The 13,442-nt window shown below is 41.7% G+C and overlaps 1 protein-coding gene across 3 annotated transcripts in view; it reads left to right on the forward strand.

Annotated features, from left to right (window-relative positions):
* The window catches only part of HOMER2 (homer scaffolding protein 2), a 63,444-nt gene that overhangs the window by 19,849 nt on the left and 30,153 nt on the right, over positions 1–13,442 (forward strand). For all 3 annotated transcript variants that reach the window (XM_017805152.1, XM_017805153.1, XM_017805154.1), the window contains exon 2: positions 4,186–4,342. In XM_017805152.1, coding sequence (XP_017660641.1) covers positions 4,186–4,342 — 157 coding nt within the window. The remainder of the gene's footprint in view (positions 1–4,185; positions 4,343–13,442) is intronic.

Raw genomic sequence — 13,442 nt, forward strand, 5'->3', positions numbered from 1 at the left:
CAGTGCCTGGTTCAGAGCTGGAGCTGGTTCCACGTGGCCCCATGCGTGGCTGGGTCCGGGGTCCCGGCTCTCCCAGATGCTGGCTGTCCACCCAGCCAGGGCTCTCCATGCTGCAGCTCCACCAGCATCCCACAGCCCTTAGGGTGCTGGCTGCCAGTCAGCAGAGGCTCTTTACAGCTGAAGTGATTTAAATCACTGGTTGTGCTCATGATTCAAGTGATAAACAAGGAAATTTAAATTAAATAATTTGAACTTTTCCTGGGTGAGAGCTCATTCCCGTTGATTAGGAAGAGTAATGTAGAACACATGGCTTGCAGCTAGTCACACACTTGTAAAATTTGGCGTGGTTATGTATTAACCAGAAAGTGATGCTGCATCTCTCGCAGCTGTGCAGCAGTTAGTTAGCTTGAGAGTCTCGGTTTTCACTTTTTAAATTCTTCAGAAAAGGTTGATGACATTGATGGAGAATGGTTGTTTTTTACTTGAGATTTGTCTCATATGACACAGAAATTAAAGGTCGACTAAAATATGTAAACCATTACTTGAAAATTGCGATTATATTTTTGAAACATGCTTTACATATTTAATAATAAAAAGCATTTTCTGTCTTAAATTACATTACTAAACAAAGAACTATTAGGTATAATTTTCTACTTTTCGAGCAGCTTTACTCTAAACAGTGGATGTTACTGTCTAATTGATTTTTAAACAGTTGGGTTTTTTTTAAAGAGTATTTAATCAATCATTAACAACTTTGGTTAAAATTAATGAGATTTTAAACATTCATAAATTCTCTTTGCCTTCTGATGTGCGGGTCCACAGCCCAGCTGGCAGTGCTGCTGCTCCCTGCCTCCCCGGGCAAACTGGCAGCCTCATGGAACGACCAGCTCACGGGGCTCAAACCATGCAGCATGTGCTGTAGGAGCTTCGAGTTAGCATTGCTGCTGTTTTATCATAACAGTTGATAAATCTCTGATAAAACGAAAATGAAAGGAACACTGGGAAACAAAGCTGTTACTCTACCGTAAAGTGCTTTCTTGAATGTCAAAAGCAGCAAGTGAGTTACACAGAATAATACATCTCCGTGCGGAGCTCTGTAGGGCCCTGGTAAAGTGTTTTAAAAGTAACTAATTCAGCGTTTCATTTGAAAATTGAGTGCCACAGTTTTATAGTTGCCTGTGTGTGCCTCAGTGGTCAAAGGAGTTTGGGATGTAGTGAAGGATGTTCCCCCCCCATGTTAAAAGCTGTACCACTGGAGTTTGTCAGTGCTGTTGCCTTTCCCAACCCGCTGTAGTATGTGGGAAGGTGTGGTGGCACCGGCTCCCAGTGCTGGCTCGTGGGCCCTGACAGTGGGTTTGGGCTCCTTGGAGTAAGAGCTGAGCACAGACCTGCAGCAGGGCAGACACAGCCACAGAAATGCATCTTCTTAATTATTGTGAGGCAACACTGGGAGATCCAGGAGGCTATGTCCTGGGGGTGCTTCCTTTTCTCCAGGGGGTCAAAAATCAATCCTGGGGCTTTGCTGCCTTGTAGAGCCACCTATGGCAGAAAGGTCAGAGGCAGGTGGAGCATCCAACTGGCTCTTCCAAATCTGAGTCTCAACAGAAGGTCCACAGCTCACTTACCTCAAATGAGTTAAAATGCTTAAGTTTACACATTGCATTTTCTTATTTTTAATGATTTATCAACTAGCAACTATCACTGTGAGTGTTACAGCTGCTGTTTGCACACACAAAATGTAGGGGGGGATTTTGTCGTTGTTTAATAATAATAAGATTTAGAAACGTAGATTTTGCCTTTAATAAAAGCCCCACGTGAAAGGATAGTTGACTATCTCAAGCCCTGAGCTTCATTATCCATTAATTTATCCACTTGGATACATGTATACAGCTCCCGTTGACAGCAGTAGCTGCTTCAAGACTCCTGAAGAAATGGAGATAGATGGTTGTGGGTTTTTTTCCTTCCTTCTACTTCTATTATCTCCAGATTTAATTTATATGCTTACTGCTCCTGCAGCAAAGAGGCCAGGCATAGTTTTAACAGTGTTTTCTGGTATCATTAAGATGATGTAACAGAGTTAAAGTTGTTTGTGGAATAGGTTTGCATGGGGGAAACTTTGGAAAGTTTAAACTGTGATATTTAGGTCATATTACTGTAGCAAAACCAATTTTTAGTAGAATCAACTAAAAATATAGAACTGAGTAAAAGGCAAAATAAATTCAAAATCATCCTTCACTCAGGCAAAGTACATATTTTTAAGATTAAGCAGCTTGCAAGAAACTTCCCCTCCCTGCATTCATTATTGCAGACAAACTCCATGACCTTCGTGGGCGTTACAGTGCTAATCCAGTGTAATGGATGTTGGAAATACTTTTAAATGAAGACCTGCCCTTTCTTTCCTCCCAGCTAAGGATGGCATCGATATTAGCCTGTGAAATGAGAGCTGGGTTCAGTGAGTTACTGATAAGGAAGAACTGAAGCAAATGCTACTCTTTGACAGCTGTAACATGACAGTCCCATTCTAATTTCAGTGTATTTCAAGTAAGTATTTTACATGGTTCAGCACAGCTGTCCATCCAGAAATGGAAAAATGTAGAACTCTGCATAAGTCTTGCAAGGAGAAAACCACTGTTTTATTTTCTCCCTCCTGAGGCCTTGCTGGGATTTACTAGTTCACTCCATTACTCCACTGAGCTAATTCTACTCTTAAATCACTTTATCTGTTTGATATTTGCAAATTTTCTCCCCTCAATTTTAATTTAACTGCAATGATTAAGATCATGTGTGAGGGTTTATATGGTTCCTACATACGGTATCTGAAATGGTTGTGTTCAAAAAATGCACAGGTGGCTATACAAGGAGCTGAAAATTATAGAAATAATAATAAAAACATAGTTCCAAAACTATGGGACTGAGAATAATAGAAGATAATTATTTCTTTGAGCAAAAAAGAATAACATATGAGAATAAGAGATCTTTCTGGCCTTTTGCCTACCTCTTTTCATTTGCTTTGTGCAAAATTCATCCTGACAGCCTTTTCAGTTTCCATGTGGTCAACATTCTAGGTGGTAACTCTTGTAGTACAATAGTTTTTGAATCCTGTCATAATTCTGTCAAGTGTACCTATTCATGATATGATATTTTGTATGGGGTAAGAATATACTGAGCAGTACACTTAATACAGAACATTATATACTGCAGCTTTTAGGAACCAAAAGCATAAAAATGTATATAAAAGCACAGCAGAGCTTGATTTGCAGTTCACTTCTACTGCAAAACTTGGATTAAAGGTCTGGTTGGAAGTGAATTTAGTTTTATGGCATTTAAGTAAGTCTTAATTCTGATCTTTAGCCTGGATGACTTTTTGTGTATCACATTTGTTTCTTTTGGTCCTTTGTCTTCTCTGCTTTATGTGTGATTTGCATTGTCACGTGCTGATGGTAAAACAAAACCTCTCCACTGTGTGCACAGTTTTCTTGATGAGAAAAACATCCAAGGAGAGCTGGTGCTTAGGAATGGGGTGTCAGGGGTGGTACATCATCCACTAAGAGCTGAACTAAAAGGCAATATATATATCAGCTCTGGGGTTTGGTTGTGTTTCTTTTTTCCCCTCGCTTCCCAGGATGATTGACTGGTTTGCATCTGATGAAATTTTCATGCACATCCGCAGAGCAGTGGGATCCTGAGGAGAGAGATTAATATTTCAGTAATTGTACCATGCCTGTAGGTCACTGGGGTCCTTAGTGCATCCACAGAGGAGCCCTGGCTGTAGGTAGCAGTTAACAGGAATGTTGGTAGGAGGAAATCCAGCTGTGGGGGGCTTGTTGCTTCTGGCAAAATATGTGGATGGGAAAAGAAAGAATGCATGTGAATGTCCTTTCCTGCAAGTAAGTGTTTTGAGGAAGGGGTGGGTACTGAGTTAGTATAATGCAGGGAGAAAAAAGCTGATTGTTTCTCAGGCTATGGCAGTAACTTCAGGTGCTGAATGTAACTTAGTGATGCCAGGGAGAGGTACCCAAGGCTGGATCATGGCTTGGCAGAGTCACTGCTCTGTCTTTTCGTTTGGGGGATTGCCAGGCACTCTCTGCCTTGTGCTTTCAACATGCCTGGTCAAGGCTGGGCTTCTGGAACATTTCATCTTCCGCAGACTCATGCATCCATTTCTCCTGTCCCTCCCTATTCCAGAGAACAGCCCATCTTCACCACCAGAGCCCATGTCTTCCAAATTGACCCCAGCACGAAGAAGAACTGGGTTCCTGCAAGCAAGCAGGCTGTAACTGTTTCCTACTTCTATGACAGCACGAGAAACAGCTATCGGATTATCAGTGTGGATGGAGCCAAGGTAGGAGGCTGGTGGTACCCCGGCGTGTTTGCTGTGTGGAGCGGGGTGTGACTGTCAGCCCTGGCTGGAGACAGACATAGAGGGGCTGCATTAAACACTTAAGTGCATAAATACTCAGGTTTTTTGTATAATCCGTTATGGAGACTTGCAATGATAATTGGAAAAACATAGGGCACCTGAAAAGTGATTTTGCCCAACTTAAATGATTTTGTCTCTGACTAATTTGCTTCATGACTGTAACGAGCCAAGAGCCTTAAGTGTCCAAATTGAGTCTGTGACACAGTATCTAAAACAGCCACCTATATTGGGTGGATAAGGCTGAGGCCTTTTTGGTGAAAAAAATTTTCTTTTTAAAGGGAATGAGGAGACAGATAAACGCAGACTAGAGCTTTTAATGTAAATGCCAACTGCATATTCACTTTTGCCTGGTTGAACTATTCACAGGTTAGTACTTAATTTTCTTTAGCTTTTACACTGGGGTTCATCAGCCTTAGGTTACAAGTTTGACATGAAGACTCTGCCCCCACATTTTTTCTTATTTTGTTCTGCATTGCCAGAGAGTGTGCTGAAGTATTTCCTGTAAGAATCCCAATCAGCTGGGTTGAATAGGTTGCTCAGACAACTGTTTTTACTACATACTAGATTTATGCCTCTGATTAGGCCCTCCAAGGTCACTTGATGAGTGACCACTTTGCCCTAGCAGACCCCAGTCAGAGGTATAAGTGAAAACATTTTACTCATGTACAAAAATCATTGGTCATTTCTGTCAAAGCACAAACCACAGGACAACAAGATGAGTTCACAGCCTGTTTATCTGCATTCCTGTTTGGATGAGGATGTTAAAATATCACAGTTCTGGGAGATAGAGATCACAGAAATCATCCCTTAATAAAGCTTTTCTATTTGTCATGCCTATTTCACATACTTGTTTTTCCAAACATCTCCTGTGCTATATTTGGTTATATATTGGCTTATAAATCAGCCATACTGCCTGCTTAAATTGATGGTAATGTCTCATTGACACCGGTACAGCATTAATACATCCCATCATTATGCTGTTTGTGCTGGTGTGCTCATTCCCAGAAATGCCAGCTCTCTGCCCTGGTTTGCAGAGGGCACACACAGCCCCTGCAACTTGCTGGGGAAAGCTGAGCACCCCCCAAATTTGCTTATACCCCATGGATGCCTCTGCTTGGCAGAAGCTGGTGCTGCTGGTAGTGGGCTGGTGCCTTTACAAACCCAGGCGAGTTTTTTTCCAAGCCAAAACTGCTGTACTCGCAGCAGTGGGTTGCCTGATTTGTGGCTGTGCATGCACGCATTAAGAGCAATTAATGAAAACAAAGTAATTACTGTATGCGGCAGGCGAAGCTGCAGGGCAGTGTATACCCACAGCCAGAGCTCCTACCCAGAGCTGTGACTGGAAAGTGTGTGCTGAGAATAAGGTGGGCATCTGGCCTTTGCTTTGTGATCTGTCCAAAAGTCATTCAGAAGGAACAGCCCCAACTCCCCACCCCCATTCTAGTATGTCCCAGAAGAAAGTGAGTGTTCCATGATTTGAATTCTCCCATGGGGCCTCCCAAGCAGGAATCAATTTCTGGCCACATAAATTATTCCTCTTTTATTGAATCTTTGCTGATTAAGGAACAGGTTGAGAGGAGATGCTGCCTTCTTACTCGCCTCTGGAGAGTCCCGTGACCCTGCATGTCCATTTTAAGAGTGCTAATTTGGGAAAAAATTGGTGACTATGCCCAAATAAGTTAAAAGTTGCATTTTTCCCCTCAACCAATTATTGTTTAGTGTTTTGACCTACTTTTCCAGGCAAAAATGAAACTGGCTAAAACTGTGAGGAAGAATATAGACAGCTTCAGATGATGGTGTCCTGCTTTCTGTACATTTCACTTATTAGAATGAAGTTTTCTGTGTGTTGGCAAATACCAGATGGATCAGCATCACAGCACCACTGTGGGCAGGAGTTATCTCTGTCTTACGGACAAAAAAGCTGAAGCTCAAGTAAATGAAGGGACTTGGCCCTAGGAGGAAGGTGGTGACAAAGGACATGTGTCTCTCCATCCTTGTCTGAGCTGCAAAGGGGCTGTTCTAACAGTTTATTTGAGACAAACATATGCAATGCACATTGGCTTGCAAAGAAATCTCAGTTAAATCCAACTCGTATGCAGCTGTTGGATTAATTTGGTAGTTTTTTTACCTTACGTTGATGTTATATAGTAACAATAAAAATGTTTTAAAGTGATCAAGACCACAGGGCATTTCACTTAAATATTGCTCATTACCTGGTTGCATAAGCTTTCTTTTACTTGTAGCATTCAATGTGTCACTCTGGGCAGCGTGTTGAGTTGCAGAGGAGCACAGGGCTGCTGGACCCTGTTAGTGCTGCTGCCGTGCCAAGCACAGGGCAGGCTGTGTAATGTCACCCTGATGAGTATTTCCTCCTGCTGCAGCACTGATCTGATGGGCTGTGATTCTGGCAGGAGTGGCTTCTCCAGGCAGCTTCTGCTGTCCTCAAAGGTCCAGAGCCTCTGCAGTCCCCTGTCCTTCAGCCCCATCCTCTCTTCTCCCAGCAGGCATAGCCTGTCCCTATTTCCTCCTTGCCACTCGTCCCCATGCACCTGGGGTGCTGGAGGATGGGGAAGGGTTCTGCAGGGCAGAGGGGAGCAGCAGGATTTTGCAATGGGCTTAAAGAGGGGGATTAAGGGAACTGCTGAGTCTGTGTGTTTAAAGGTATAAATATTGGGAGCTCATTTTGTGAGCCTGGCTGGCAGAAGGGCAGAGGAGCTGCTTGGCTCTGCTGCCCAGCACAATACAACACTGCCTTCACATCCTTACCACTTTGCCAAGTGGGGAAGGACCTAGGGGGACCTGGCAGGTACACGTGGAAGTGGTGAGGATGGACATTGCGGCAGAGAAAAATGGGATAGAAAGAGAGTAGGGTAAAGATAGGAAGCAGAGTGAAGTCAAGACAGCTTAACTCTTACCTTGCAGAGGGATGTGCAAGAGTCTTATGCTGAAAACCAGGAGGGCAACCAGGAGAGGGTATACATCTTCAGGTACAAGGTTTCTTCCAAATCCTCTCAGCCCAATTACAAAAAAGCCCCACTGAAATGCCTGGGGAATCAAGCACTGCATGGTGGAGACCCTAGATTCAAAACAGCTTGTACCACTTTAATTCCTCATGTTTGCAAAGCTAGACGAGAACAGCTATTATAATTCCTGTGTCTTTGACAGAAAAACAGGTGCTGTGGACAGTATCTTACACTTTATAGCAAAAGATTTCACAAGTACTATAAAAGAATGCACTGAATGATCTTAACCAAGATACCATGACCAAACAAGGGAATAGATTAGTATATCTTTTAATTACATAGTAATTGACTTGTATGTTGTCAAGAAAGTAATTTCATCATGACGTTTTAAGAGGTTTCTAGCCAGAGGCTAACTGTGGCATAATGAATGGTGGAGGAAATGATACAGTAAAATGCAAGGGCATACACTGATTCAGAGTTAATGATGCAGCCAAAGACTTCACCATGTGAAAGTGTTCAGTGTTGTGGGCAAAAGTCAACCCTGCTGAAAAATGACAAAATACATGGATGGTGCAGGGAGAACGTGAACTTGTAAGTGCCCAGCTGCTGTGCAGTGTGTGGGGAAAGCCACACACAGGGCTCCTCATTAAAAGTGACCTACATTGATCTGTCTTTTTGAGGTGAAAAGAAAGTTTGAAAAGGTATGAAAATTATGCAGACTAATAGCCTCTATCATCTTCAGGAATAATGCATGGTAGTGCCCAGGTTGGTGGGTTTATTTATTTTTTATAAACTGGAAATATGTGTTGTCCAAACAGTATGGAGAAGGAGGAAAGGCATTTCAGATGGAGATATAATCCCTCAGAAACAATCTTCTGCCCTCATTTTCAAATGTTCATATGTTGTATTTCTACAGAACTTGTGATTGCAAGGTCATTTTTCTCTTTTGAGAAATGAGTTGTTAACAAGGAACGTAAAGCTATCTTAAAAATAAATAGCCAGCAATAAAGCGTATAGTGAGACATACTGAGTTGGCAGCAGCAAAGTGACGCAGCAAGAGTCATCTCAGATGCCAGTCCTAAGTTGTCTCTGAGAGATGCTTAAACAGATGACTAGAAAAAATTAAAATCAGGGTTTAAAAGATTACTAGATTGCAAGAGTAATTGTGGTAAATACATGATACAGAAATAAAGTCTGTGTTTCAGGGAAAAAAACCCCAGCCATCTGACACTCATTCCCGGTTACTAGATCATTTAAGAATTTATTACCTGACAATTACCTAGAATATTGGAGAGCAGCAGCTAAGTTGGGCATAAGTGTGTGAAAGTACTGAAGGGAGAACCAGAAAAATTGCTGGACTGGGAAAGCAAAATCAGTGAATCTATTTCTGAAGTAAATTGCAATTACTGAGAACAAGAATATGGGCCAAATTTTGCCAATCAGTATTCACATAATTCTCCCCAAAGCAAATACAGGGCATTGTAGGGTGTGATGAAGCTGTTTGATTTAATGGTATATATGCAGCAGACAGTGTGATTTCCAGAGCAAAATGAAGCTGGCAGGGACAGAGCCCCAGCAGCCTGTGGCAGCAGATATTTAGTGAGGTAAGAAGGGGTGATATGTAAGTCTGCTAATATTTGATGTATTTCTGGCTTTGTCAGTTCCTGTACTGGTCCTAATTGCTACCTAATTGAATAGCTGCCCACCTCTTTCTGACCACGCTTTCCGTGTTGTCACGACTGGAGTCACAGAGAGGAAATTCAGAATCCTTCCAGTGATGTGTTCAGACACTCAAAACAGATCATTTTCTTTGCCCACGGAAAAGGAATTATTTTAAGGCATAGCTGTTAAAAATATCCTAGAGTATTTTGCCAAAAGGTGACTCTTAGATTTGAGAAGCTTTTTTTTCACAGGAAAACAATTGCAGGGTATGGTAGCACAGATGAAATTCCTTCATCTTGTTAGTTCTTTTTGTTCCTTTTTTTTTATTTCATTGACGTAAATTCAGCCACTAAACCAATAGCAACTCTTTCTCAGGAAAAGCCTACTAGGTAATTTACATATTACAAAATTTTTGGCACTGAATTATAAAAGGTTTCTGGCAGCATGTACCTCACCAGGGGTCTGCGTTGGTGTGGCAGCATTTAACTGCCTCCAGGACCTCATGGATCTGATTTTAGATAACATGTAGCAGAAACAATCAAAACATCACCTTCTCACCTGGCATTCAGAGTTATCAGTGTGTGTTCATCTGACCCTATACCCGATGAATTACGTGATGTAGAGTGCTCTATTTTTAAATGCCCATATTTTTTTTAAATGCCAAAGTTTTTTAACTACCTAATTTTTCAAGTTTAATGCCTCTGTAGTGAAACTACAGAGGATGTTTTACAGCCTTGGGTAGCCAAAGATAAAGGGACATAAAAGTACATGAAAAGTGACCTTACAAAACGGTGTGTTGCCTTTTCTTTTAACGTGTATGGAAAAATCCTGAATTAGATGCTATGATTTGGAAAGATGTGGGTGAACGTATTTGTGTGTTTTGTCAAAAGAATGGAGATTCTTTGATTTCTAGTTTTGCCTGCCCTAGTTTTATATTTATGGCCATTGCTTGTCACACTGCTGTGTGCTGTATCCCAGAAGTGTGGTGCTGCTGGGGTCCCAGCCAGCTGCCCTATGCCTGCTGAAATGCCAAGAGGCCCCACTTCTTGCCCTGAAGATTATTTTGCTGACAGCAGCATTGGCAGGACTATGATTTCCAGAGAGTCCCTGCTAGTAAAATCTGATTAAATTAGCAGAAAATACTTTTTGTTCCATTTTCTCAAAGCTTTTTTTTCCCCACCGAGTAACTGAGATGGGTATTTCTTTTTCTCCAAAACTTCTTTTGCCTCACAGTTTCTTCCAGGCTGTGTGGGAAATCTCTTCTGGTGGTCCCAGAAAGTGTGCCAGCCATAAAACCTGGATGGGGAGAAGTATGAGCTCAATATAATTTATGTGTCTGACACTGAGAACCAACACGAAAGGGACCTTTCATCTAAGGGCAGCATGTGACACTTTGATGACCTTTCATCCAAAGGCAGCATGTGACACTGTGCCCAGGAGACACATCCAGCTTGAGGGGGACACTGCATTAGGGTAAACCACTGCAAAAGTGTCCAGGCTTTGACCTCTGGAGGTCTGATTTCGCTGATGCAGTATTTCTGCCTTGTTGTCCACACCTGTCCACAAAAGAAACCTCCATATGTCATAAGAAAAGACTTCCAGTACTGGTCTGGCTGATTACTGTAATACAGAAATATGAGCATATTTGGTGGCCTTTATCTTCTCTTTACCATAGTATGTAAGTATTTAATGAACTATTGGACCTAATTTCAGCATGACTATTAGCACTGGAAATGACACTGGAGTCAACAAATGGAGCTAATTAACATCCCATATAAAAAGAACATCTTTTGAAATAGAAAAAATGGTTTAAAATACTATTTTAATGCATGATCCTGTCTTCCAGTGTGCACTGTGCGTGTGCATGTTACAAGAAACATCTCATTGCTTTTATGCTAGGGAGATGACTATTGAGTAAAAACATTAGTTGTGGTTTTGTGATTTTATATATACGTTATATAATCATAGAATTGTAAAATGTCCTGAGATAGAAAGGACCCACAAGAATCATCGATTCCAGCTCCTGGCTCTGCACAGGGCTACTTCAAATAGTTAATATAATATATAAGACTAAAATAGAATAGTACTTTACTGTTGAAACAGAACAGCGATAATAAATACCGGTGTGTATATACTGTTAATCTGTACTAGAGCCTTTACAATAAATTTGTGCCATTAAATCACTCTCATCAGGTGACTTTTGGACTTTTCCTGGTTCAAATTTTCCAACCTGTGCTGGAGAATGATGCTCATCTGCTGGAGACATGTTCTAGTACAAACAGTGCTAAACCAAAGGATTTTATAAAAGATGCCTGAAAAGTCTCAAGCTGCTTTTTGGGGATCCCTTTTGGGCTTGTTATTGCTGTAACTAGTGAAACTAGATCAGACTGCTCTCTGAGAGGCAACTGCTCCGTTTGGTATGATGAGCAGATTGAGATCAGAACATCTGTCCTGGCCTGAGTCACAGCCCACCAGCCTAACCTAAGCTGGAACTGGTCTCTCACTGAGACAGTGAAGCAACTTGCAATAAATAATAATTATTTTTAATGGCTGTTTTCTGATTTAATTTAAAGGTGTTAGTGTTGTGGTGATGCAGCTTGCAGACTTTTTAGCATCACTGATTCAGGGAGAACCCTCAACTCAAGGAAGAGCTGCCATCAGTGGTGGTGCTGGTGGCTCCCAGGCAGAGGCTGCTGCTCCAGGGCAGGCTGGGGTGCAGGTTGTGGGGTGCAGGTTGTGGTGCAGATGTAAGGCATGAGGTGTAAGGGTGTCTGCATGGAGTGATGGGTTGGGCACCTCAAAGGTGTGGGAAATGTCCAAAATGTTGTTCTCCGGGGGGGTCCTGTGCAGACATAAATCGTTCAGCCTGTGGAGTATCAGAGAGAAATGTCAGTGTTGGGGTTAGGGAGAGCTGAAGCAGGACTGATGCAGTTAGAAATTGGAAATGGATGTTTTAACATGAGGATCATTGGAGTGAGCCCACTCAGGTGTGCACTGGATCCTTCTGCTGCATAGACTAGGACTTATTCTTCTCAAAGGCATCTTTGAAGTAAGAGTGAATGAAAGTAAGGAAAACAACAGTGCCTGATGATCTTAAAATATTTGTGGTGTCTGTATTAAGGGTTACTTGGCTTGATTAAAGTGACTTAGGCTTTGGTTTCTCTCTAGACCTTAAAATAACTTGAGAACATTTTCTTTGGAATTTGGTGATGAAGAAATACAGCATAAAGGAGAAGCAGAGCTGTCAGCCAAGGATGAGACTCCCCACTTGCATCATCCTTTATTTGCTCAAGGTCATATCAAGTATTCAGAAATTCAGGTTGAGGGGAGGTGCAGGATTTAATAACTAGGAGGATAGTACATTGCCTGGAGTTGTGTCTGCAGGAGATTGTCAACAGTTGCTAAGACAGGTTTAGATGGGTAGAGCTGGTAACATTGGGTGCACTTGTGTGAACAGGTCTTTTCAGTGTTCAGAGGATGAAAAAAAATGGTTAGGGCTTATCTGCAATGGGAATTTCAGAACTGCTGTATTGGCTCAGCAGGTACAGATGACCTGGCAATGGAAGGAAAAATTAAAAATGTTTGCACAAACAAGGTGTAGGGCTCCAGGTGGAAAAAAGAGCTTGTCAAAAGCTGAGAAAGGGAGCAAAGTAAATGCCAGGAAATGTGGTGGGTCCCTTGAGATTGAATCAGCCAGAAATCATGATCACCTGCTGAGGATGTGTTTTGGTTTAGAAAAAAATTAAAAGTCTAGAGCTGTAGAACTCAAATGTTTCTATATTAATCTCTTTCCAAGTTATTAACTTTGAAATGTGAAAAATCTTCTCTTCATTGCCTGGATTATTTCTGGAAATAAATCCTTCAGAAGCTGGTTAGTAAGCTTAGGAGAAAAGATAACAAAGTGCTGTCAACAGCTGTATCCTTGACAGAAGAGCAGAAGCACATCTGCCCCTGTCTGTTCCTATCTGGCTCATTTTTCTGCTTGTATGTATGTCGTGTGTGTCACTGGCTCCAGAAAGATCACACACAACCAAATCCAGGAGATTGCATAAACCTTTTCAGAAACAAAATTTCTTACTCATTTGAAAGCAAAAATAAAAGTCTGTGCTAAGGATTTCTTGCTGTACCACTCACCAGCAAGTAGGGAAACTTTGGTCTGGGGAGATTTTTTTCTTTTTAAAACCTCTCTGTAAAATTTCTCAGAAAAGCTCTATCAGAGTGTTTCAGTAAGTAACTGCCCCACACAGAGTCGTTTCTGATCACCAGACATGAGTATGATGTGGCATCTGAACATTCCAGAGAGGTTAATGAAACCACGTGATGTTATTGAAAAGAAACCTGGACACCCTGTCATCTCCTAAAAATAACATACCTGTCCTTCTTGGCCATTACTCCTG

This window comes from Lepidothrix coronata, unplaced genomic scaffold, assembly GCF_001604755.1.
Source record: "Lepidothrix coronata isolate B3197 unplaced genomic scaffold, Lepidothrix_coronata-1.0 Scaffold11, whole genome shotgun sequence".
Taxonomy (NCBI): Eukaryota; Metazoa; Chordata; class Aves; order Passeriformes; family Pipridae; genus Lepidothrix; species Lepidothrix coronata.